At 41.0% G+C, this 23,507-nt stretch overlaps 1 protein-coding gene across 1 annotated transcript in view; it reads left to right on the forward strand.

The window, feature by feature from the left end:
- The window catches only part of FTO (FTO alpha-ketoglutarate dependent dioxygenase), a 427,008-nt gene that overhangs the window by 132,038 nt on the left and 271,463 nt on the right, over positions 1 to 23,507 (forward strand). Inside the window, exon 4 of the mRNA XM_068991921.1 lies at positions 14,421 to 14,564. Within this exon, the coding sequence (XP_068848022.1) occupies positions 14,421 to 14,564 (144 nt within the window). The remainder of the gene's footprint in view (positions 1 to 14,420; positions 14,565 to 23,507) is intronic.

Below are 23,507 nucleotides of genomic sequence, written 5' to 3' on the forward strand. Positions count from 1 at the left end.
GAGCACTGGAGTGGGGCGCCATTGCGAGATGAGTGCGATTGTGCTGTAGTTTGAGCATTCTTTGGCATTGCCTTTCTTTGGGATTGGAATGAAAACTGACCTTTTCCAGTCCTGTGGCCACTGCTGAGTTTTCCAAATTTGCTGACATACTGAGTGCAGCACTTTTACAGCATCATACAGCCAAATAAATAAATAAATTTCTTTTGAAAAGACAAAAGGCTAGGCCAATAAGAATGCCTGGACTTACCCTCCTCTCTCCATAGCTTTATTGGAGTGTCATTTACATACAATAACTGCACGTATTTAAAGTCTGCAATTTAGGAAGTCGGATGTGAAGTTTGAGGTGGTTCATTGGCACAGACTAGCCCAGATATCCCATCTGGGGATTTCTTATCAACATAATCCACTCTACTTTGTTGGAGTTTCAGATTCCTGCATCCCATGTCTATCTCTTTCCTAATTTGTTTCTTTATTTTAGTGAAGCATTAGAGATTAGTATCCTCTAATGGTATCTTAAGAAAGGGCATTTAGAAAGCACATTTTGGAGACCTTGAATGTCTAAATTTATCTTTATTCTGCATTGACGTGTGTAGATACTTGACGTATGGAAATCTTGATGGAAAATAATTTTCCTTCAGAATTTTGGGGACATCGTATGTACCAGTGTCTTTTTACCTTCCAGTGTTCATGTTGTGGGCTTTGATTTTTTTATTTATCCTTTATGTGATAAAGATATTTTGATTGGGTTTTCCCCTAATATTTTATAAATTCACAGTGATTTTTTTTTCATCCATTACACTGGCATTTGATGGGTCCTTTCAATCTGGAAGGAAACTCATGTCCTTCAAAGTGGGATATTTTCTTGAATCACTTTGTTAATTATTTCTTCCTCTCCAGCTTTCTTTTCTCTCTAGAATCCATATGGTTTGATACTCAAACTGACTGTTTCCTCTAATTTTGTTACTTATTCTCTTGTTTTTTAAACTTTTATTGTATTTTAATCTTTTTAATCTATTTGTATTTTTTAATCTGAGAGTGTAATCCACTCTCAGAAGTTATCTTACTTTTATCTTCCAACTGGTAACCACTGTTTTAACTTCTGAAGCCATACATTAGTTTTATACATATTTGAATTAGAATTGTAAGCTCTTTGAAGGAATGGTTTGTGTCTTGATCCTTCTTTGTATGTGCATATAATGCAAATCAGCATTTTTTTGCCCCAAATCAGTAGGCATCTTTTGTCCTTGAGTAGTTATGCTGTTTAACTACATTGTGGCTGTTGTCCAATAACTCTTTGATTTCTGCCGCTGCAACCTCTGTTTAATATTAAGGTTCTTTAGATTGCACATAGCAGATGCTTGGCCTAAACAGGTTAATTTAAGACAATATGAAATTGTTTTATTTAATACTAAGACCAGTCTCACTGGCTTCAGGTGCACCTTGTTTCAACAGTAATAGTGTGGCCAGCTTCAGACTTCTTCCCCTTCATATTTTGGCTCTTTTTGAGCTGTCACTTTATTCTCTTGAAGGAAGTAAACTTCTTGTGACCACCCAAGTGCCTGCCTCCAGCTTTTGTGGCGGCTCTCTTTCTTGCTGAGGAGCTTTGAGAAGGAGAGAAACCGTGCCTTGGACATGTATTTTGAACCCTGGGTAAAGCTTTGCCCTAGGGACTTCCCTGGTGGGCCAGTGGTTAAGAATCCACCTTCCAAAGCAGGGGATGTGCCTCCTGTCCCTGGTCAGGGAACTAACATCCCACATGCTGCAGGGCAATTTAGCCTGTGCACCACAGCTAGAGAAGCCTGTATGCCACAACGAAGACCCAGCACAGGCAAAAATGGTTAAAAATGAAACAAAGCATAACAAATTAATTCAATAAAAAGCTTTGCCTGAAGATAGGTGAACAAATAATTATTCTTTTTTGATTGATCCAGTTTGATTCTGGTCTTCTATGCTGTTTAGTCTTCCCTGGTGGTTCAGTAGTAAAGAACCCATCTGCCAATGCAGGAGACGTGGGTTTGATCCCTGTGTAGGGAAAATCCCCTGGAGAAAGATATGGCAACCCACTCCAGTATTCTTGCCTGGGAAATCCCATGGACAGAGGGGCCTGGCGGGCTACAATGCGTGGGGTCACAAAAGAGTCAGACGTGACTTAGTGACTAAACAGCATCAACAATATTGTTCACAACATCCAGGTTTTCTCTAAGGCTCCGTGACTCTGTACTTTGCTGAGGTTGCCCACAGAATTGCAGCCTTTGTTTGAAGCTCTGGGTCAAGGAAGTTTCTTTGAGAGGTATTTTGGCTTCCTCTCCTCATTTTATGTGTGTGTCTGTGAGTGTGTGCACAGTCACTCAGTTGTGTCCCACTCTTTGTGACCCATGGACTGTAGCCCTCCAGGCTTCTCTGTCCATGGAATTTTGCAGGCAAGAATACTGAAGTGGGTTGCTACTTCTTCCTCCAGGGAATCTTCCTGACACAGGGATCAAACCCGCGTCTCCTGCATTGGCATATGGGTTCATTACCACTGAGCCACCGGGGAAGCCTCTCATTTCATATTTTATTTTAAATAATGTCATGGTCTTAGAGCTTTAGCCAAGAACCCCCAGAGCAATTTTTCTTTCCTCTTCTCACTTTCACTTTATTCCACCATGTCCATGAAACATGATATAATGAGGTTCTCCTATGATGTGAATATTTATATCTTAAAAAAAATTTTTTTTTTCAAATGCTTAATCTGAAAGCTGACAGAGCCAGACATCCTGTTGAAAGGCTTCAGATTTTTTCAGTAAAGAGTTTTCAATATTTCTCATGAAATCCTAGAAAACTTATAATTAATTTCATAATTTATCTGTGTCAGGGAACTACATTTGTCCCTGAATTGCTGCTTTCGAGACATGTTAGAACAGCTTCTTGTCATGGATTTTGAGCTGAGATTGATAAGGGTCTTTTTTTTCCTTCGAACTTCTGAATTCTCTATTTCTTCAGACCATTCCTTGCTTAGTGGCTAAGGAGTGTGCTCTGGGTTAGCAGCCGGCTTGACTGATTGTTCTTCACAGCCAGTCAAGGAATGCATTTTTAAATGGTAGAGTTCTTCCAGGAAATCTCCTTCTTGGCCAACCCTTCTTTGCAAGGAGCAGAGACCTTCAGGTTGTTATTGTTGTTTAGTTGCTAAGTCACGTCCGACTCTTTGTGACCCCAGGGAAGCAGCATGCCAGGCTTCCCTGTCCTTTATTTTCTCCCAGAGTTTGCTTAAACGCATATCCATTGAATCAGTGATGCCATCCAACCATCTCATCCTTCGTCATCCCCCTCTCCTCCTGCCCTCAATCATTTGCAGCATCAGGGTCTTTCCCAATGAGTCGAGTCTTCACATCAAGTGGACAAAGAATACCAAAAGGAGCTTCAGCTTCAGCATCAGTCCTTCCAATGAATATTCAGGGTTGTTTTCCTGAATTGACTTGTTTGATCTTGCAGTCCAAGGGGTTCTCAAGAGTCTGCTCCAGTACCACAGTTCATAAACATCAATTCTTCAGCAGTCAGCCTTCTCCAGGCAAGAATACTGGAGTGGTAGCCATTCCCTTCTCCAGGGGATCTCCCTGACCCAGGGATCAAACCTGTGTCTCCTGCTTGGCAGGCGAATTCTTTAGCACTAAGCCACCTGGGAAGTCCGTAACACTCTTACCACTCAGAATCAATTATGTTTCTAAACATCCATCTGCCATATCCCTTCTAGAGTATGTCTTCCCAGCCTCATACCTTTCCCCTTTCACCTTTTGTGTTTCTCTATTTTGAAAAATGATTCCTGGTCCCAGACACTGGAATGTCATAGATCAGTGCTGGACAGAAAACATCCTTAGACTTCATCTACCAGCTGAGCCTCTGCAACTTCTGGTTTCTCCTGCCTCAAGATTTGTGACGTGAACAGGATGGGACCTGCTGTGTACGCCCCTCTAGGTATGGGGTAAGGAAGCAGAGGAAATTGTTGCCTGGGCCAGAGTCTTAGAAATTTTAGCACTTGGCTAAGGCAACGCAAGTGTGTGTGCATGCCTGCTCAGTCGTGTCTGACTCTTTTTGACCCCATGGACTGTGGCCTGCCAGGCTCCTCTGTCCATGGGATTCTCCAAGCAAGAATACTGGAGTGGGTTGCTATTTCCTTCTCCAGGGAATCTTCTCAACCCAGGGAATGTACCCACATCTCCTATGTTGGCAGACAGGAGAAGCCCCAGCTAAGGCAATAAGAAATAGGAAATAGAGCTATTTTTTTTAAATGTGTGGTGATGAGATATATATATATAGATATTTGCACATCAGCAAAATTATTGACATAGAATATTAATGGTATTATGCTTTAAATATGGTAGAACATTTCAAGTGATGTATTTTACTTGATTAGAACTGTCATCTCTTCTTTTATGCTCAGGCTTCTGTATTTGTTGTCTGTGTAACAGTGGTTTGCACACAGCTCTGGAAATGCACACAAAATATTTGATGGCATTTATCTTTGATTAAATGGAATTAATTTTTTCTCAAAAACTAGTTAGCTGTTTTTTTCCCCTTTATTTGTTAAAGCCTTTACTTTTAAGATGTGACAGAAAAATCTTACAGGTACACATGGAAAAGTAATATTTGATTGCAGCTGAAAATTAATTGGTTAACCTGGGGGTTGGAGTTTTGGACATTTTAAACTTGATGGTTAAACTTCACATTCTTTTGCGTTTTGTTACATCTTTCACTTCTTTAGTCGTTTGGTTAGTGGAAGCTGGGAATGCGCTGAACACACTGAGACACATAAAACCCTTTCAGTGTTGCTGAAGTTCAAAGGCAAGTAGGAGCCAATTGCCTCTGCTTGTTTCCAAAATAACATAGGGAAACAGTAATCAGTTGCAGTTGCTATAAATAATTACAAGTTGATTTTATTGAGAAAGTGAGCAACACTGTATTTATGCAATAAAAAATTTATCAGACATACATCTTCCCTCCTCCCTTTCCAGCCCACGGAGGAAACAAACCTTCAACAAAACATTATTTTAATGAGCACATTTCAAAGGTGCCGGATTTATGGGAGACATCAGGCAACACTGATTGCAATTACTGTCTCTCTTTGTCGTTCAGGAGTTTATTGATGCCATATTGAGAAGAGTGTGAGGATGAAAGTTAGAGGGGAAAGTAGTCAACCAGCCTGTTAGCCTGTAAACATCCATACTCAGTGGCATCAAAAACCTCCTTAAAATGGTTGTCTTTGTAGTTTAAAAATCATTTCTTTTTTAAGTTGTTGATTTGACCAGAGATGGATGTACAAAAAAACCTTCTTAAAATGTCTCTATTCTTTTCCTTGCGCTTCCCAGGTGGCTCAGTGGTAAAAATATCCACCTGCTAAGCAGGAGATGTGGTTTCAGTCCCTGGATCTTGAAGATCCCTCGGAGGAGGAAATGGCAACCCACTCCAGTATTCTTGTCTGGGAATTCCCAAGGACAGAGGATCCTGGCAGGCTACAGTCCATGGGATTGCAAAAGAGTTAGACATGACTTAGAAACTAAACAACAATTCTTTTTCTTGGGCTATAAGCTACAGCTGTTATCATTGGGACCCTCTAGAATGAAGCAGCCTGAAGACTTAGATAATAAATACTGATTTTTCATTTCAATATTCTTTTGTTAAATCAATCTGCTTATCAAATAATTGAGTGTTATTGCTTTATTATGTTGTATGTTGGTATTGGTCACATGAATTAGTTGGTATTAGTCACATTACATCATTAAAAAAAATTTTTTTTTCTACATTTTTTTTAACATTTTGGCCACACTGCGTGGCATGTAGGGTCTTAGCTCCCTAACCAGGGATTGAACCCACTCCGTCTTTAGTGGAAGCACGAATCCTAACTGCTGGGCTGCTAGGGAAGTCCTACATCGTGATTATTGTATTCAGCCTCAGATTCCTCACTAATATGTGCTGTGCACATCTCTGTCAAATCACAGATATCAAGCCTATAGAGCAGGGGTCGGCAAACATTTTCTGTATAAAGGACCAGATAATAAAGATTTTCAACTTCAAAGGCCTCTGGTCTGTGTCTTAGCTACTCAACCATGTTGTTATGTGTGAAAGCAGCTGTTGATAGTATGTTAGTGAATGGGCCTGACTATTCTTGTTAAACTTCACAGAAGCAGGTGATGGGACTGATTTGCCTATGGGCTAGAGTGGGGTTCATGGACTTGAACACCTATCGGGGGCCAGGCAGGTATCTAATGGAGTCACGTGGCTGACGGAACTGCCACTTGTGCCTTGTCTGAAAGATGCAGCTACTTCTCACTTATGGCCACTTGTGACCGGCTCAGTGAGAACTGAGTTTATAATTCAAGAGTAGCTGGAGCAACTTCCTGGTGGTCCAGTGGCTAAGACTCTGAGCTCCCAATGCATGGGGCCCAGGTTCGATCCCTGCAACTAAGACTGGGCACAGTCACATAAATGAATAAATCTATGTTAAAAAAAAAAAAAAAAAGAATAAGCTTCAGAGTCAGACAGACCTAATTTGAATTCTACTTACTAGCAGTGTGAACCTAGACAAGTTATTCTTTTTTTTAAAGAGTAGCTGGAAATTGGTATTGTTATGCAAGGCACTTTTATCAGTAGGCAGCTAATTTAGATTCAGTCAGAAAAAGTTGTGCAAGTCAGGCTGTATACCTTTGAGAAGTCTTTTCTGGTCCATAGGATCTAATTTAGAAGTGCTGGTCTTTTCAGGTATAATTATGTATAATGTATAATGAAGAACTTCCTGTTATACTTTGACCTCCTGAGGAGAAGGGTCAACTCATTGGAAAAGACCCTGATGTTGGGAAAGACTGAAGGCAAAAGGAGAAGAGGGTGGCAGAGGACGAGATGGTTAGATAGTGTCACTGACTCAATGGATATGTATTTGAGCATACTCTGGTAGATAGCAAAGGACAGGGAAGCCTGGTGTGCTGCAGCCAATAAGGTTGCAAAAAGTTGGACAAGACTTGGCAACTGAACACCACCACCACCAAGAACTTGTTGGTGAATGTTATTAAGACATGGGCAGCACATAGCTAGTTCAGGTATGTGAACTCGGTTACAGACCTCAGTAACCGATCATACCACTCTATCCTGCTGAGCCTAGAGTGATTCACCACCAGACCTCAAAAAAGCTACAGCCAGTAAATTCACTGTGTCCTTTGTAGCTCAGCTAGTAAAGAATCTGCCTGCAACTCAGGAGACCCTTGTTTGATTCCTGGGTGGGAAGATAGGGAAGGGAAAGGCTGGGAAAGGGATAGGCTACCCACTCCAGTATTCTTGGGCTTCCCTGGTGGATCACACGGTAAAGAATCTGCCTGCCATGTGGGAGATGTGGGTTTGATCCCTGGGTTGGGAAGATCCCCTGGGGAAAGGAACAGCTACCCACTCCAGTATTCTAGCCTGGAGAATTCCATGACTATTCAGTTCATGGAGTTGCAGAGTTGGACACGACTGAATGACTTTCACTTTCTTCTGATATGTAAGGTATTTGTCAACCCTGTTCCAGAGGATTCTCTTTAAAATGTTTTCTTGGATTAATCTAGAAAATGGCATTGAACTTTCTAACTCTGTGATTTTAAAGAATCTAGCCAGAAATTACTCTTAACTACAGAGTATTTGAGAAAATATATATCAGAAATAACAACAGATAGGACAGAAGGTAAAATCCTGTTCCTATGGCAGTATCAGATTTTAGATTAAACTTAGGGAACTGAAGAACATCCACAGTTGGATATGTCCTTAAAAACTTGAGTAGCGTTCCTTCTTTGAAGACACCTGAACCTGTATTTCTGGTGTATCTTTTTTTCACCATACCTATGTGAAGTAATGGGAATGAATAGTTACAAAGGGCAGGTACTTTTTTTCTTTGTCGTTCTGTCCCTGATGCTGGTTTACAGTTACTAGATAGAGTATAAGATGTTCAGAATTTCAGTTCAGTTCAGTTCAGTCTCTCAGTCATGTCCGACTCTTTGCGACCCCATGAATCACAGCACGCCAGGCCTCCCTGTCCATCACCAACTCCCGGAGTTCACTCAGACTCACGTCCATCGAGTCAGTGATGCCATCCAGCCATCTCACCCTCTGTCGTCCCCTTCTCCTCCTGCCCCCAATCCCTCCCAGCATCAGAGTCTTTTCCAATGAGTCAACTCTTCACATGAGGTGGCCATAGTACTGGAGTTTCAGCTTTAGCATCATTCCTTCCAAAGAAATCCCAGGGCTGATATCCTGCAGAATGGACAGGTTGGATCTCCTTGCAGTCCAAGGGAGTCTCAAGAGTCTTCTCTAACACCACAGTTCAAAAGCATCAACTCTTCAGCGCTCAGCCTTCTTCACAGTCCAACTCTCACATCCATACATGACCACTGGAAAAACCATAGCCTTGACCAGACGGACCTTAGTCGGCAAAGTAATGTCTCTGCTTTTGAATATACTATCTAGGGTGGTCATAACTTTTCTTCCAAGGAGTAAGCGTCTTTTAATTTCATGGCTGCAGTCACCATCTGCAGTGATTTTGGAGCCCAAAATAATAAAGTCTGACACTGTTTCCACTGTTTCCCCATCTATTTCCCATGAAGTGATGGGACCGGAGGCCATGATCTTCGTTTTCTGAATGTTGAGCTTTAGGCCAACTTTTGCACTCTCCAGTTTCGCTTTCATCAAGAGGCTTTTTAGTTCCTCTTCACTTTCTGCCATAAGGGTAGTGTCATCTGCATATCTGAGGTTATTGATATTTCTCCGTAGTGTCATCTGCATATCTGAGGTTATTGATATTTCTCCCGGCAATCTTGATTCCAGCTTTTGTTTCTTCCAGTCCAGCATTTCTCATGATGTACTCTGCATATAAGTTAAATAAGCAGGGTGACAATATACAGCCTTGACGTACTCCTTTTCCTATTTGGAACCAGTCTGTTGTTCCATGTCCAGTTCTAACTGTTGCTTCCTGACCTGCATACAGATTTCTCAAGAGGCAGGTCAGGTGGTCTGCGATTCCCATCTCTTTCAGAATTTTCCACAGTTTATTGTGATCCACACAGTCGAAGGCTTTGGCATAGTCAATAAATCAGAAATAAATGTTTTTCTGGAACTCTCTTGCTTTTTCGATGATCCATCGGATGTTGGCAATTTGATCTCTGGTTCCTCTGCCTTTTCTAAAACCAGCTTGAACATCAGGAAGTTCACGGTTCATGTATTGCTGAAGCCTGGCTTGGAGAATTTTGAGCATTACTTTATTAGCATGTGAGATGAGTGCAATTGTGCGGTAGTTTGAGCATTCTTTGGCATTGCCTTTCTTTGGGATTGGAATGAAAACTGACCTTTTCCAGTCCTGTGGCCACTGCTGAGTTTTCCAAATTTGCTGGCATATTGAGTGCAGCACTTTGACAGCATCATCTTTCAGGATTTGAAACAGCTCAACTGGAATTCCATCACCTCCACTAGCTTTGTTTGTAGCGATGCTTTCCAAGGCCCACTTGACTTCACATTCCAGGATGTCTGGCTCTAGATTAGTGATCACACCATCATGATTGTCTGGGTCATGAAGATCTTTTTTTGTACAGTTCTTCTGTGTATTCTTGCCACCTCTTCTTAATATCTTCTGCTTCTGTTAGGTTCATACCATTTCTGTCCTTTATCGAGCCCATCTTTGCATGAAATGTTCCCTTGGTATCTCTAATTTTCTTGAAGACATCTCTAGTCTTTCCCATTCTGTTCTTTTCCTCTGTTTCTTTGCACTGATCGCTAAAGAAGGCTTTCTTATCTCTCCTTGCTGTTCTTTGGAACTCTGCATTCAGATGCTTATATCTTTTCTCCTTTGCTTTTCACCTCTCTTCTTTTCACAGCTATTTAAGGACTCTATATGTGAATACGTGCCATCTGGGATGCAGGCAACTTTTGGATTGTGTATGTGACATGCTGGATATGATGCTGCCTAAGTAAAATGTGTTTTATTGTCCATTTTGATTGCATAAAATTTATATCTTTTGTATTTTGCTCTCTGTGAGTCTAAACCATACTTGTCTTTCAAGTTTGATCATCTCTAGGAATTTTGTTCTACTTGTTCTAACCCGCATTGAACCTGTCCTCTAGATTTCTTGAATGTTGAGATCTGTGCTAATTCAGCAGTGTCATGCTTTATTACATTATTTGACTTATTTGGATTTGTTATTCCCTCCACCCCCTGCCATGATTAACGTTTTCTTTTCCTGTCATCTTGCACAGCAAGGACCATGAATGGTGTGAACTGAGAGAACATATTGTGTTTAAGTAGGCAATTTAGAACAAATGTTCATTGGATGTCATTTATATGCCAGTTGTAGTTGCTCAGTTCCTGAGTCATATCCGATTCTTTGCAACCCCATGGATGGCAGCACGTGGGCTTCCCTGTCCTTCAGTATCTACTGGAGTTAGCTCAAAGTCATGGCCACTGAGTTGGTGATGCTATCTAGCCATCTCATCCTCTGTCACCTCCTTCTCCTTTTGCCTTCAAGCTTTCCCAGCACCAGGATCTTTTCCATTGAGTTGGCTCTTTGCATCAGGTGGCCAGAGTATTCAGCTTTGGCGTTAGTCCTTCCAATATGGAGTCCTAAATGTGGATGAAACAGAAAAATGGACCCTGCATTTGAAGACCAGAGTCTAGTGGATTAAAGTCTAGTGAAGTGAAGTTGCTCAATCGTGTCCGACTCTTTGAGACCCCATGGACTGTAGCCTACTAGGCTCCTCCGTCTATGGGATTTTTCAGGCAAGGATACTGGAGTGGGTTGCCATTTCCTTCTCCAGGAGATCTTCCCAACCCAGAGATTGAACCCGGGTCTCCCACATTATAGGCAGATGCTTTACCCTCTGAGCCACTAGGGAAGTCTAGTGGAATTAAAGTCTAGTGGAATTTAAAATGTTCCATTTCTAGTAATCAGTGATGAACATTCACAACTCCACTGGAAGTAAAGCTCCACTGGGCTTAGGTCTTTGTTTCATTTACTGATATACCCTGCGTGCCCAGATGAGCACATCATATATTGTAACTGGTCAATAAGTATTTCTTAGATGAACTTTTACATGTTTTTATGTAGGTGTGGGACAGTTAATGTAGGTGAATCATAGGGTGTGCCTGCTGCTTCCTTTGCTTGTCTCTCCTACTGTTTTTTCCAGGCATGTAATTCTCTTTCCAGAAAAAATAAGTCTTGAGTTTTCTTCCAGAAATATTATTAATATATGCACATATAAGGAAATGGCAACCCACTCCAGTCTTCTTGCCTGGAGAATCCCAGGGATGGTGGAGCCTGGTGGGCTGCCGTCTATGGGGTCGCAGAGTCGGGAACGACTGAAGCGACTTAGCAGTAGCAGCATACACACATATGTGTATGTATTTTTTTTTTATACAAATTATAGCCTATTCCTTTCTTTCTCTTAAAAATATAGGAGATAGTTTTCTATCATTGCATGCCCATATTATTTTTAGTGGCTATATAGTGTTTTATTGCCTGAACATTTCATATTTTATTAAACCAGAAATTTATTAATAGATGTTGAAGTTATTCTGATCTTTTGCTTTTATAAACAGTGCTCTAGTAAATAGCCTCCCTCAATTTGCTACCGCTGCAAGTAGGAATTTTAGTATACATTTCTAAAAGTGGTATTGTGGAGTTCCTACAAGTTCAAAGGTTTTATATGTTTGTAATTATGATAGGTATTGCAGATAATCTTCCACAGAGAATATGAATGTGCCATTCTGTTCCACTCTTACTAACATTATATTTTATTAAAGTACTTATTTTTTTCTGATCTAATGGGTGAAAAATATCTATAATGGCTTTGTTTTGTGTGTTTGAACATCTTTTTATATGTTTACAAACTCCATTTTATGTCTTCTGTGTTTATAACTTTTGCCCATTTTTCTATTTGATTATTGATATTTATCTTTCTGATGTGTAGAAGTTCTTTATATGGTTAAAAAAAATTCCCTGGCCAAGCTTGCTTTTGTATATTTCTGTGTTAATTATAGAGTCAGCTTGTCTAGGGACCAAACCCAGTGAACTAAAAATCAATCCTGTTGGTATTTTTATTGTGTTTGTGTCAAATTTATGGATGACTTAGGGAGAACTGGCATTTCTATAATGTCTCACCTTATTTCTCAAGAACATAATATGTCTTTGCATTTGTTTAAGTGAGTCATTATGGTGATAAAGGACACTGTCTTAACTTTTTCTATTAAGTTTCCGATGTTTTCATATTAAAATATGTTGGCTTAGAGATAAATCTATATTGTATCATGTTAAGGAACTAGTCACCTATTGCTCTTGTTGAGGTTTTTATCATGAGAGGATGTCTTTTACCAATTATTTTTGTGTATCTGGTGACTCAGGTATTTTTTGTTTGTTTTCATCTGTGAATATGATAAATTTTAAGTATTGTTGTTGCTGTTCAGTCACTAAGTCGTGTTCAACTCTGCAACCCTGTGGACTGCAGCACGCCAGGCTTCCCTGTCCTTCAGTATCTTCTGGAGTTTGCTCAAACTCAGGTCCACTGAGTCAGTGATGCTGTCTAACCATCTTCTCCTCTGCCACCCTCTTCTCCTTTTGCCTTCAATCTTTCCCAGCTTTAGGGTCTTTCCCAGTGTGTTGGCTTTTCCCATCAGGTGGCCGAAGTATTGGATTTCAACTTTAGCATCAATCCTTCCAATGAATATTCAGGGTTGATTTCTTTTAGGATTAACTGGTTTGATCTCCCTGCTGTACAAGGGACTCTCAAGAGCTTTCTCCAGCACCACTGTTCAAAAGCATCAGTTCTTCAGTGCTCAGCTTTTCTAGCGTCCAACTCTCATATCTGTACATGACTGTTGGAAAAACCATAACTTTGACTAGGTGGACCTTTTTCAGCAAAGTGATGTCTCTGCTTTGTAAAATGTTGTCTATGTTTGTCATAGTTTTCGTTCCAAGGAGGAAGTGTCTTTAATTTCATGGTTGCAGTCATGTCCGCAGTGATTTTGGAGCCCAAGAAAATAAAATCTGTCACTGCTTCTACTTTTTACCTTCTGTTTGCTGTAAAGGAATGGGACCAGATGCTTGACCTTAGTTTTTTGAATGTTGAGTTTTAAGCCAACTTTTTCATTCTCCCCTTTCACCCTCAAGAGGCTCTTTAGTTCCTCTTCGCTTTCTGTCCTCGGCGTGGTATCATCTGCATACCTGAGGTTGTTAATATTTCTCCCAGGAATAGACTTCTGCATACTGAACTACCCTTGTACTCCTGGAGTAAGTTCTACTTCGTCATGTTATTCTTTTAAAATGCTGCTGGATTTTGATTCTTTTTCCTTATATCGATCTTCCTCAACTTTCAGTGGGATTATCTCACAATAAACCCATTTTAAGTTGAAAATAGCATAAGTCAAAACTGCATTTAATACACATAACCAACTGAACATCATTGTTTACCTTAGCCTGCCTTAAACCTGCTTGGAACACCTACATTAGTCTGCAGTTGAGTAGAATCACCTAACACAAAGTATATTGTAATAAAGTGCTGAGTATCTCATGTAATTTATTGGATATTATACTGCAAGTGGAAATTAGAATGCTTTGTATGCATACTGAGTAGTTACCAGTGTATTGGGTCTCCACCCTCCTGATCACGAGGCTGACTTGGAGTGGCCGCCGCCTAGCATCACAACAGTACTTTTCTGCATACTGCTAGCCCCCAATGGGACCAAAATTCAGCATCAAAGTATGGTTGCAACTCAATGCTTATTGTTCACACCATGGTAAAGTTGAAAAATCATTAAGTTGAGCCATAGTTAAGTTGGGGACTGTCTATACTATTAATATATTTAGAAATTATGCATTGGTTTTGGATGTGAGACTGGTGTGTGTGTGTGTGTGTGTGTGTGTATTGGATTTGATACATATTCTTGTCTTTATGAAAAGACTCTGGACACTTCTTTTGTGTTCTTGAACAATTTACAATTTATTGAAATTACACACTTCTCAACTGTTTGATAGAATTTTCCTTTGCAACTCTTTAGTCCTGTGCTCTTGCACAACTTCTTCTATACCGTCTGTGGCTTTTTAAGCTGTTCTGCCTCTTCTGGGGTCAGTTTTGGCCATTCATGTTTTCCTAAAAACCTATGCAGATTTTCTGATGTAGTTACATGAAACTGAACAAAATGATCATCTTTAATTTTCTTTGATATCTGTGGTTATTTCCTTGCCACTTTCAGGTTCTTTTTATCAAAACCATAAATGACATGTTAAAATATTTTAAAGAATGTGTTTTTTTTTTAAATGATGCAAATAGAATGTATAGTTCACTTATCCATATTTTATTAAAACTTCAGTTATTCTTAAGGTAACTATGAAGCTCAGAACTTTAGATGAAGCATTCCTGACAACTCTCTTCTCTTTTGACAGGCCCTGAAGAGGAAAGTGAGGATGACCCTCAGCTTGAAGGCAGAGATCCTGATATTTGGCACGTTGGTTTTAAGATCTCGTGGGACATAGAGACACCTGGGTTGGCGATCCCCCTTCACCAAGGAGACTGCTATTTCATGCTTGGTAATGCCAGGATCAGAGCTATACCTGATGCTATAGGGTCTTAAGTGTTAGACTATTGGGCACATATTTTGCATGTGTCTTTTGAAGTAAACTTTGTAAGTTTTTCATATGATAATGAAGCTTCTGCATGTAACTTGATTTTTTTTTCTTTTTAAGATGTTGCTAATTTTGAAAGTTGCTTTTCTTTTCATTCTAAGTGTTGATGGCGTTCCCCAAAGTACTAAGCAGTTTTCACGATTTTTTTCATCAGAGCTACTAAATCATCTCAATCACCTTATTAATGTGAAGTTTTAAAAAATATGTCCCTGTCTCTGTAGGTTTTTAGTGAAAGTTTTTTCCAGTTTTGAGTTTAGTTTCCTCTCCAGAACAGCTGACCTGACAACACAGCCTCTTCCTCTGCTCCCTGGCCCCCTACTCCTTCCCACTGAGTTCCCCTCATTTGCCTCATCTAGTTCTTTGGGAAACAGTATTTCAGCCATGGTCAGCCTCACTGAAGCTACGAAGTTTGGGGAGCTTCACTTTTTGTTTCTTAGCTCTTAAGTTTTTTTGTTTGTTTGTTTATTTTTAGACTTTCTGTTTGCTTTCTGATGCACAGCATGCAAACAGCATCCTTTTTTCCTTACAGAGCCACTCAGGGTTTATTTTGTCCATGGCTCTCACTCCTAATTATTTTGGGGTTAATCTCACTCTTTCCTGCCTAGGGGAATCTACTTAAGTGTTTGGTTTTAGAGCCAGGAACATCAAGACTCAAACCCAGTATTTGTAATAAGAATTACCTCCCAATAATGGAGTGTCTGAGGAGGGTCCTCTGTGTGCTTTGTAAGTTTCTGTAGGAGATACTGGAAATGGATAACACTTGGTCCTTGCTTTCTAGGAATTATGAGTTTGGGGTAGCCATTCAGTCATGACCTCACTAAATGTTTTCCAGATTTCATTCATTCGCACACTAGCTTCAAGTTTCTTGCCATATTCCTGTGCTACCCATACTATTATTGTTGTTGTTTAGTTGGTAAGTCTAGTCTGACTCTTTGAGACCCCATGGACTGCAGCATGCCAGGCTTCCCTGTCCTTCACTGTTTCCCGGAGTTTGAACAAATCTCAACAGATTCATGTCCATTGAGCTGGTGATGCTATCTAACCATCTCATCCTCTGTCGTCCCCTTCTCCTTTTGCCTTCAATCTTTCCCAGCATCAGAGTCTTTTCCAGTGAGTTGGCTGTTCCCATCAGGGGGCCAAAGTATTAAAGCTTCAGCTTTAGCATCAGTCAGGGTTGATTTCTGTTAGGATTGACTGATTTGATCTCCTTGCAGTCCATGGGACTCTTAAGAGTCTTCTCCAGCACCACATTATTACTTATGTAATATTTCTCTCTAGATAAACTCTTTTATTTTCCTGAACGGAAATGAGTTTATTTTAGGTGATTTTATATCTGAAATGGAAAAACCAGTATCACTTGACATAATTAGAAGAATCGTACAGAGTGAAAGTAAAGTTGTCTTAGTATCTGGTGCTTTTGTTTGCTGAAGACCCTGAGACTCAGGCCTGTTCTGTCTTCAGTGACTATTAGGGAGAGGTGTTAACCCAATCATAGTACCAATTTTGGGCTTTCTCCTTTGCGTCAGCGGGAAGATTGGAAGATCACGATGCAGGGAGTTACTTTCTCACCGTGCCATTCAGTAGTGAGTTCTTGTGTCCTTCTCATGGCGGAGTCCTGCATCTGTTGCCCGCTGCCCTTTTGTTGTTCTCGTTCGGTCATTAGGTCGGGTCCAACTCTCTGCGACCCCAGGGACTGTAGCCTGCCAGGCTCCTCTCCTCCACTATCGCCTGGAGTTTGCTCAGATTCATGTCCATTGAGTTGGTGATGCTGTCTAACCATCTCATCCTCTGATCTAAGTAAGCTCCAACTCTCTTGCCTTCTGTTTGCATGTTGCTTTCCAGTTTACAGATCAGTTTCACATAAGCCGTCCCAATCAGTCTCCAAACAGCCTTGCTAGGGAGATGGTGCAGGGTATCAATCTGTTTTTAAGTAATTTGCCCAGGGTCACTCAGTTTGTGTGAGGCAGAACAGAGGGCAGTGTGTGGTTGCATGTTTCTTATTTGGTGCTTTTCTTGCTCTCAAAGGGACCATTTAGGTTTGATCCCAATTCATGGAAGATCTCTAGGTGGGAATGCTTTTAGGGGTAAGGTCATCTCTTCGTATGCCCGGCTCCTGCTTGTCTCAGGATTTGAGTTTCTATCCTCAAGTCTTTGCCCCATTGTTGAGCATCATTTATAGGTAAAACAGACTCTTATTTCATTTTTTAATATACCACCCAGATGTGGATATTTACCGTGAATATAAATAGGTTGTCATTTCAGCCAATAAATCACTTTCCTTTTGGGTACTCTGTTTGAGTTTCTGTTAATATTTTGCATCTTTAAAAGTAATGGGAATCAGAATAGTGCTATTTTAAATAGCTTTATTAACTTTCTATGGATAAAAGTAGTAAATGACTTTGTAAAGGTTCAGCTACTTTCCATTTATTTAGTAACATCTCATGTTTTCTGATTGAAAAAAGTAGTATATGCTCATTGTAGAGAAAAGAAACTCTGAAAAGTATAAAGTGAAATGAAGAAAATAAAAACCAGGTTCATGCCTGTTTTGGTACTTTCCTTTTCAGACTTTTTCCAACGTGTACATAAATATGTACCTGGAATGGCAGTTGTTGGTGTCTTAGTTACTAAGTCATGTCTGACTCTTCTGTGACCCTATGGACCGTAGCCCGCCAGGCTCCTCTGTCTGTGGGATTTCCCAGGCAAGAATAATGGACTGGGTTGCCATTTCCTCCTCCAGGGGCTCTTCCTGACTCAGGGATCGAACCTGTGTCTTCTGTCTTCTCAGGCGGATTCTTTACCACTGAGCCACCAGGGAAGCCCAGGAATAACAGTAGTATGTGAATAACAGCTATGTTTACTGTGGACTAATGTCAAGTCAGGCCTTCTGTGAATCTTCTCAGTAACCCTGAGAAGTAGATACCAGCTCTGTTGAGAAAGAAGAAGATCAGATTAGATCAATGTAGTGACTTAGCCATGGTTACACAGTGGGAAAGAATCATGGATTGAAACTTGTCACCTTAGCCCACCTGTGCTCTGATACCCGTGTCAGGCTGTCCGGACCCCGCACCTGGAGGCCCTCTGCACCCCTGTCCAGCACTGACCCCTGCTCTGGGCTTCTCAGCCTTCCTCAGTGTGATGCCTCTGCCTTACCTGAAGGCTTAAGACTCAGTTGTTCATAAGGGCAGAAAAGAAGGTGACGATGGTGGTCTGTTTGCTTCTTTCTTTTCCAGTTAATTTTTTAAAAATTATTTATTCATGTATTTGTTTTTGGCTTGTTGCTCCCTGCGGGCTTTCTCTAGTTGTGGTGAGCAGGGGCTACTCTTCCTTGCAGTCCGTGGGCTTCTCACTGTGGCTTCTCTTGTTGGAGAGCCCCGGCTCTAGGGCGCATGAGCTTCAGTAGTTGGGGCTCCCAGGCTTTAAAGCATGGACTCAGTATTTGTAGCCCATGGGCTTAGTTGCTCTGAAGCATGTGAGATCTTCCCAGATCAGAGATTGAACCAGTGTCCCCTGCATTGCAAGGCGAACTCTTCACTGCTGGACTACCAGAGAAGCCCTCCATTTCTTTTTAAAGTTATGTTTTTCTTGGCTCAGAAATTACATTAAAAATGAAAATATTAAATAATTGCATTGTCCTTTTAACTTACATATTATAATGAATATACATTTTTGGAATATACATTGGTTCCACTTAGCTGTTGTAGGTGATAAAGGAAGAGTAGTTATCATTTTATAGTAGCCGATATCTGCGACATAACATCTAGTTCTGATTTCCAAACTCCTGCCTTCAGATAAAGATGAAATAACTGATAACTTAGTGAACTAGGCCAAGCATAGCACACTGCACCTCAAGTTTGTGCTTGGAATCTGTTTTCTTATTAAGATGTCATATTCGATTTCTAAAATGACTTGTCCCGCATCTTCTTTTAGGCTAAACAAAACAAAAATAAAAGCAACCATGGTCGAAAGCTCCTTTCCTCTTTACTTTTTAAAAGCCAAGGACTCTAAAGAACCCTGTCCCGGGATCCCTGCCCTGTGCTGATACCTGAAATCTGAACTTCATAGCACTTTTGAAAAGGAAACAGTTTAGCTCAATTTATAATAATATATTGGTCTGCAGAGGAAGTGCCGACCGAACCCTGCTGTCTCAAGTCAGTCCTCCAGGGGTGTCTGATGGGGAGCTTGTCGGGTGCCTGTAATAAATCCACGGCCTGTGGAGCTGAGTGAAGGCCCTGCTGGCAGTGCCTGAGGACATGCTTAACTGGGGTTGTCACGGTTTTACTTTTAAATTGGAATCTTTGCCCTAATCTCAGAGTTAGACATGACCAGATTTGCAAGCAGATTTACAATTTTCACTAATTTTTCCATCCAGGACTTCAAAACACACTTAGAGAAGAGGAAAAAAAAAGTACACTCTGGTCTTTCTCAGAATGGGATGATTTACTTTGCCACAGATGTTTTCCATAGACTGAAGGCAACCAGGGAGTTAGGGACTTAAAAGGGGCTTAGAGACAAACTGTAGGTTTGTTTTTTGTGTGGAACCGATTATACAGTTCAAGGGACATCATCCAAATCATGTTCATTAAGCTGGAGCCGAGTGTAGAGGTGGGATGGTTCAGGACAAAGGTGAGTGCTAGGTAAACGTTTTGGACAAACCTCCTCCCCTCACCCCTTTGTTATTATTATTTTTCACATATGACTCTTCATGACTCTGTTCTTTCTGCTCTCTTTACTTTTGTTTCCTTACATTCAACTACATCTCATTTTCACATGTTGTTATTGTACCAATTAGCTATTTCAGAGCTGCAGTTGCCAGGTAAAAATTGCATAACAAAAAAGAGAACAGCAATATAAATTGAAATGCACAGTATCTCCTTTTTGGGTTGGCGTTCCCTCACCAACAGTTTAGGGTGGAATAATAGAAAGGCCAGGTGACTTTTAGGTTTAGGGTGGAATAATAGAAAGGTCAGGTGACTAGGTTCCCTCAGGTTCCCCTCTTGTCTGTGGGCTGTGCATTGTTAACACTGCTCTGAGCCTCTGGCTCCAGTGAAAAGCTGGTGCTTCATGACACTTGCTTCCCAGGGTTATTGTGAAGTCAAATAAAAAAGTATAGGGGACCTATTTGCAGGGCAGGAATAGAGACGCAGACGCAGAGAGTGGACTTGTGGACACAACAGGGAAGGAGAGGCTGCGATAAATTGAGAAAGTAGCACTGAAATGTATACACTGCTGCTGCTGTTGCTGCTAAGTCGCCTCAGTCGTGTCCGACCCTGTGCGACCCCATAGACGGCAGCCCACCAGGCTCCGTCCCTGGGATTCTCCAGGCAAGAACACTGGAGTGGGTTGCCATTTCCTTCTCCAATGCATGAAAGTGAAAAGTGAAAGTGAAGTCGCTCAGTCGTGTCCAACTCTTTGTGACCCCATGGACTGCAGCCCACCAGGCTCCTCCGTCCATGGGATTTTCCAGGCAAGAGTGCTGGAGTGGGTTGCCATTGCCTTCTTCGGAAATGTATACACTACCATGTGTAAAATAGATAGCTAGTGGGAAGTTGCTGTATAGCACATAGAGTCACCTCAGTGCTCTGTGATGACCTAGAGGGGTGGAAGGGAGACTCAAGACGGAGGGACACATGTATACGTTTGGCTGATTCACTTTGTTATATGGCAGAAACCAATACAACATTGTAAAGCAGTTATTCTCCAATTAAAAAGAAATTTAAAAAGAAGTATAGAGACTTCCCTGGTGGTCTAGTGGTTAAGACTGAGTTTCCAATGCAGGGGACGTGGATTCAAGTCAATCCCTGGTTGGGGAACTAAGCTCTCACATGCTATGGGGCAACAACAACAACAAAAAAAAATTAAAAGAAATTTAAAACATTTTTTAAAAAGAGAAAGTTTGTGGAAAGCACTTTCTGAAATACAACTTGAACAATGGGGACTCATTATGGAGATTGGGACCTGGGTCATGGTGTATTGGAGAACCAGTGACGACGGGGAGGGTGACAGAAGAGTGCTGAGTGCTGGGTTCTTACCCCACTCTATGCCCTGAGCTTGGTCAGCTTTGCACCTGATCGTTCCATGCATATATTTCTGTAGCCACATAGAGGAACTACAAGCAGGGGAAATCGCCCCGATTGATTCTTGCGGCTGGGAAAAGTTGCCATCCGGCCATTGTTGAATCAGAGCTCTGTGGCAACCGCAGTCTTGCCTCAGTGGGGGTCGGGTTTACTTATAGAGCCTGACCTGTGGTTTTCTCCTTGATGAGGTTCACCTTCTCTGAAATATCTATGGCTTAGAACAGCAAGACCCGGTGCACTGTGAACGTTTGATGTGATGTAACCTGAAAATGTGCCATGCGTCTATTTCGGGAGTCAACACGAGCAGTAGAGCTGGAGTTTGTAGCTCTGTGAGCAGGAAGAACAGGGGCCTCTAGGAGTTTAAAAGTCTCTTGACTGAGGCTCTTCTGGGGCTTCATGTGGAGACCATGATAGCTTTGTAAATCCTCCAGGTGTCCGTCAGTCCTGCCCTGTCTTAGACCTTTTGTTCAAAGGAAAAGGCTTGTGTTATTTTTTCCTCTGACCCCTTTCCCTCCCTCCTCCAACCTCTGACTGACCAGCTGAAGTAGAAAAGACCTCTAATATATGGCTTAATCATAAATTCTAAATAATTATACTTTATTACCTCTCATGGGTCTTGAAATGTAGGTGCTACATTCTGCTTTCTGCCGAGGCAAGGGAATAATACAGAAACAGTAGTAAATTATAACTTCAGGCTGCAGTCGTAAGCTTGAGGAATTGCCATTTAAGTGGAAAGTGCTTGAACAGCCAAATGAGCACCTGTCATGTTTGTTTTCACTCTGAAAAGTAGAAACATGACAGTATAGTTTCAGCTGCTTGTCCAGTGTGAACTTGGCATGTTCTCCTTCCCTGCTCAGCAACCACAGTATCTGCTTCTTGCTATTCACTTGTTTTTTTTTTTTTGCAGGGTTGAGGATGTGTCTCTCCTGAAACTTTTATGCCCCTAAATTCTGACATTTTCAAACTTGGGGTTTCTGACTTGATATCCCTGGTGGCTCAGATGGTAAAGAATCTGCTGCAATGCAGGAGACCCAGATTTGATCCCTGGGGAGGGAAGATCCCCTGGAGAAGGAAATGGCAGCCTACTCTCGTATTCTTGCCTGAGAAATCCCATGGACAGAGGAGCCTGGCGGGCTGCAGTCTATGGGATAGCAAAGAGTTGGGCACGACTGAGCAGCTAACACGTACTTTACACACCAGGTTTTTTGGTGTTCAGACAAACTGGAGAGAGGACAAGGCTGGTGTCATAGGCTCTGAGGGTAGGAACCTGAGTGTGTTCCTAGGTCCTTGGAAGGATCTGCCACTTGCTTATATCTAGTCTTTTTGTTTATTTCTGTAGTATTTCTGTTGTGAACTTTACTTGAAGTGTGTGTGATGAGTACCTCCTGAGGGCCAGGCACTGAGCTGGAGGTTTTGATACATTTTATTTATTTCTCATAACAAACCTGTGAGGTATGTAATCGTCCCCTTCTAGTCACCTTTTTTTTTCCCCCCCAGAAAAAGAAAATTGATGGGGATGGACTGCTAGTGGGCAGTATATGGTTTCTTTTAGGAGTATGAAAATACTCTCAAATTAGTTGCTGGTGATGCCTGTACAATTCTGTGAATGCACTAAAATGCAGTGAGTTGTGTATTTTCAATGAGTGAACTATTTGATATGTGAATTGTGTCTCCGTAAAGCTCCATAAAGTGAAAATGTTAGTTGCTCAGTCGTGTCCGACTCTTTGTGACCCCATAGACTGTAGCCCGCCAGGCTCCTCTGTCCATGGGATTCTCCAGGCAAGGATACTGGTGTGGGTTGCCATTTTCTGCTCCAGGGGATCTTCCCGATCCAGGGATCGAACCCAGGTCTCCTGCACTGCAGGCGGATTCTTTACCGCCTGAGCCACCAGCACCAGGAAGCAGGTATGTGAATTGTATCTCCGTAAAGCTCCATAAAACCCCTTTTTAAAAAGGGAATTGAGGCTCAGAGAGGTAAAATCACTTGCTCAAGGTGACATATTTAGTGAGGCTTATGTTTAAGTCCAGATTTTTCTGAGACCAAACCTATTCTTTCTTCTGTGGAACTATGCTAGCTCTACTAATTATATCGTTGTAGAATCTTTTTCTTTAAAAATGTGGAAAAAAGAATATTAGTTGACCAACTAATAGATGAATACACATATATTCTCACTGTTAAGGATTCAGATAATATGGAAGTGCGTAGAATGAAATGTGGAAGTATCTTATCTTCTGTCTGTTCCTTTTATAAGCATTAACATAAATAGTTATGTAGATATACTTATGTTACAGCTGCTTTTTTAAAAAACACAAATGGGACAGTACAGTATTGTGTTAGTTGAGTACCTAGGCTTTGTTGGACTTACAAACTAATTGGCCTTAAGATTGTACTTTCAGAACAGAACTCATTTGTATGTAGGGGACTTATTGTGTGTTAGTATGTACATATATGTATATGTGTGTGTGTGTGTGTGTGTGTGTGTGTGTGTATACTACTTAGTTTTTTTAACTTAATAATATGCCCTGGAGATTTTTTCATGTCAGTACCTCATCCATATTATTGTTGGTATTATAATAAAAATAATATATGTACTAGGAAGTAAAAATTTAAACAGTGGAGGTTGATCTAAAATGAAAAGGGAAAAACTCTTTGCCACCTACCCCCGAGTTCCATTTCTTAGATGTAACTACTTTTCACTGTATTCACATTTTAGTCTTTAGGCGATTCTTTCCTGCTTAACAGTTAAAATATCCTTAATACTTCAGTTTTTTT

The sequence above is a fragment of the Capricornis sumatraensis genome, chromosome 20 (genome assembly GCF_032405125.1).
Source record: "Capricornis sumatraensis isolate serow.1 chromosome 20, serow.2, whole genome shotgun sequence".
In the NCBI taxonomy this organism is placed as follows: Eukaryota; Metazoa; Chordata; class Mammalia; order Artiodactyla; family Bovidae; genus Capricornis; species Capricornis sumatraensis.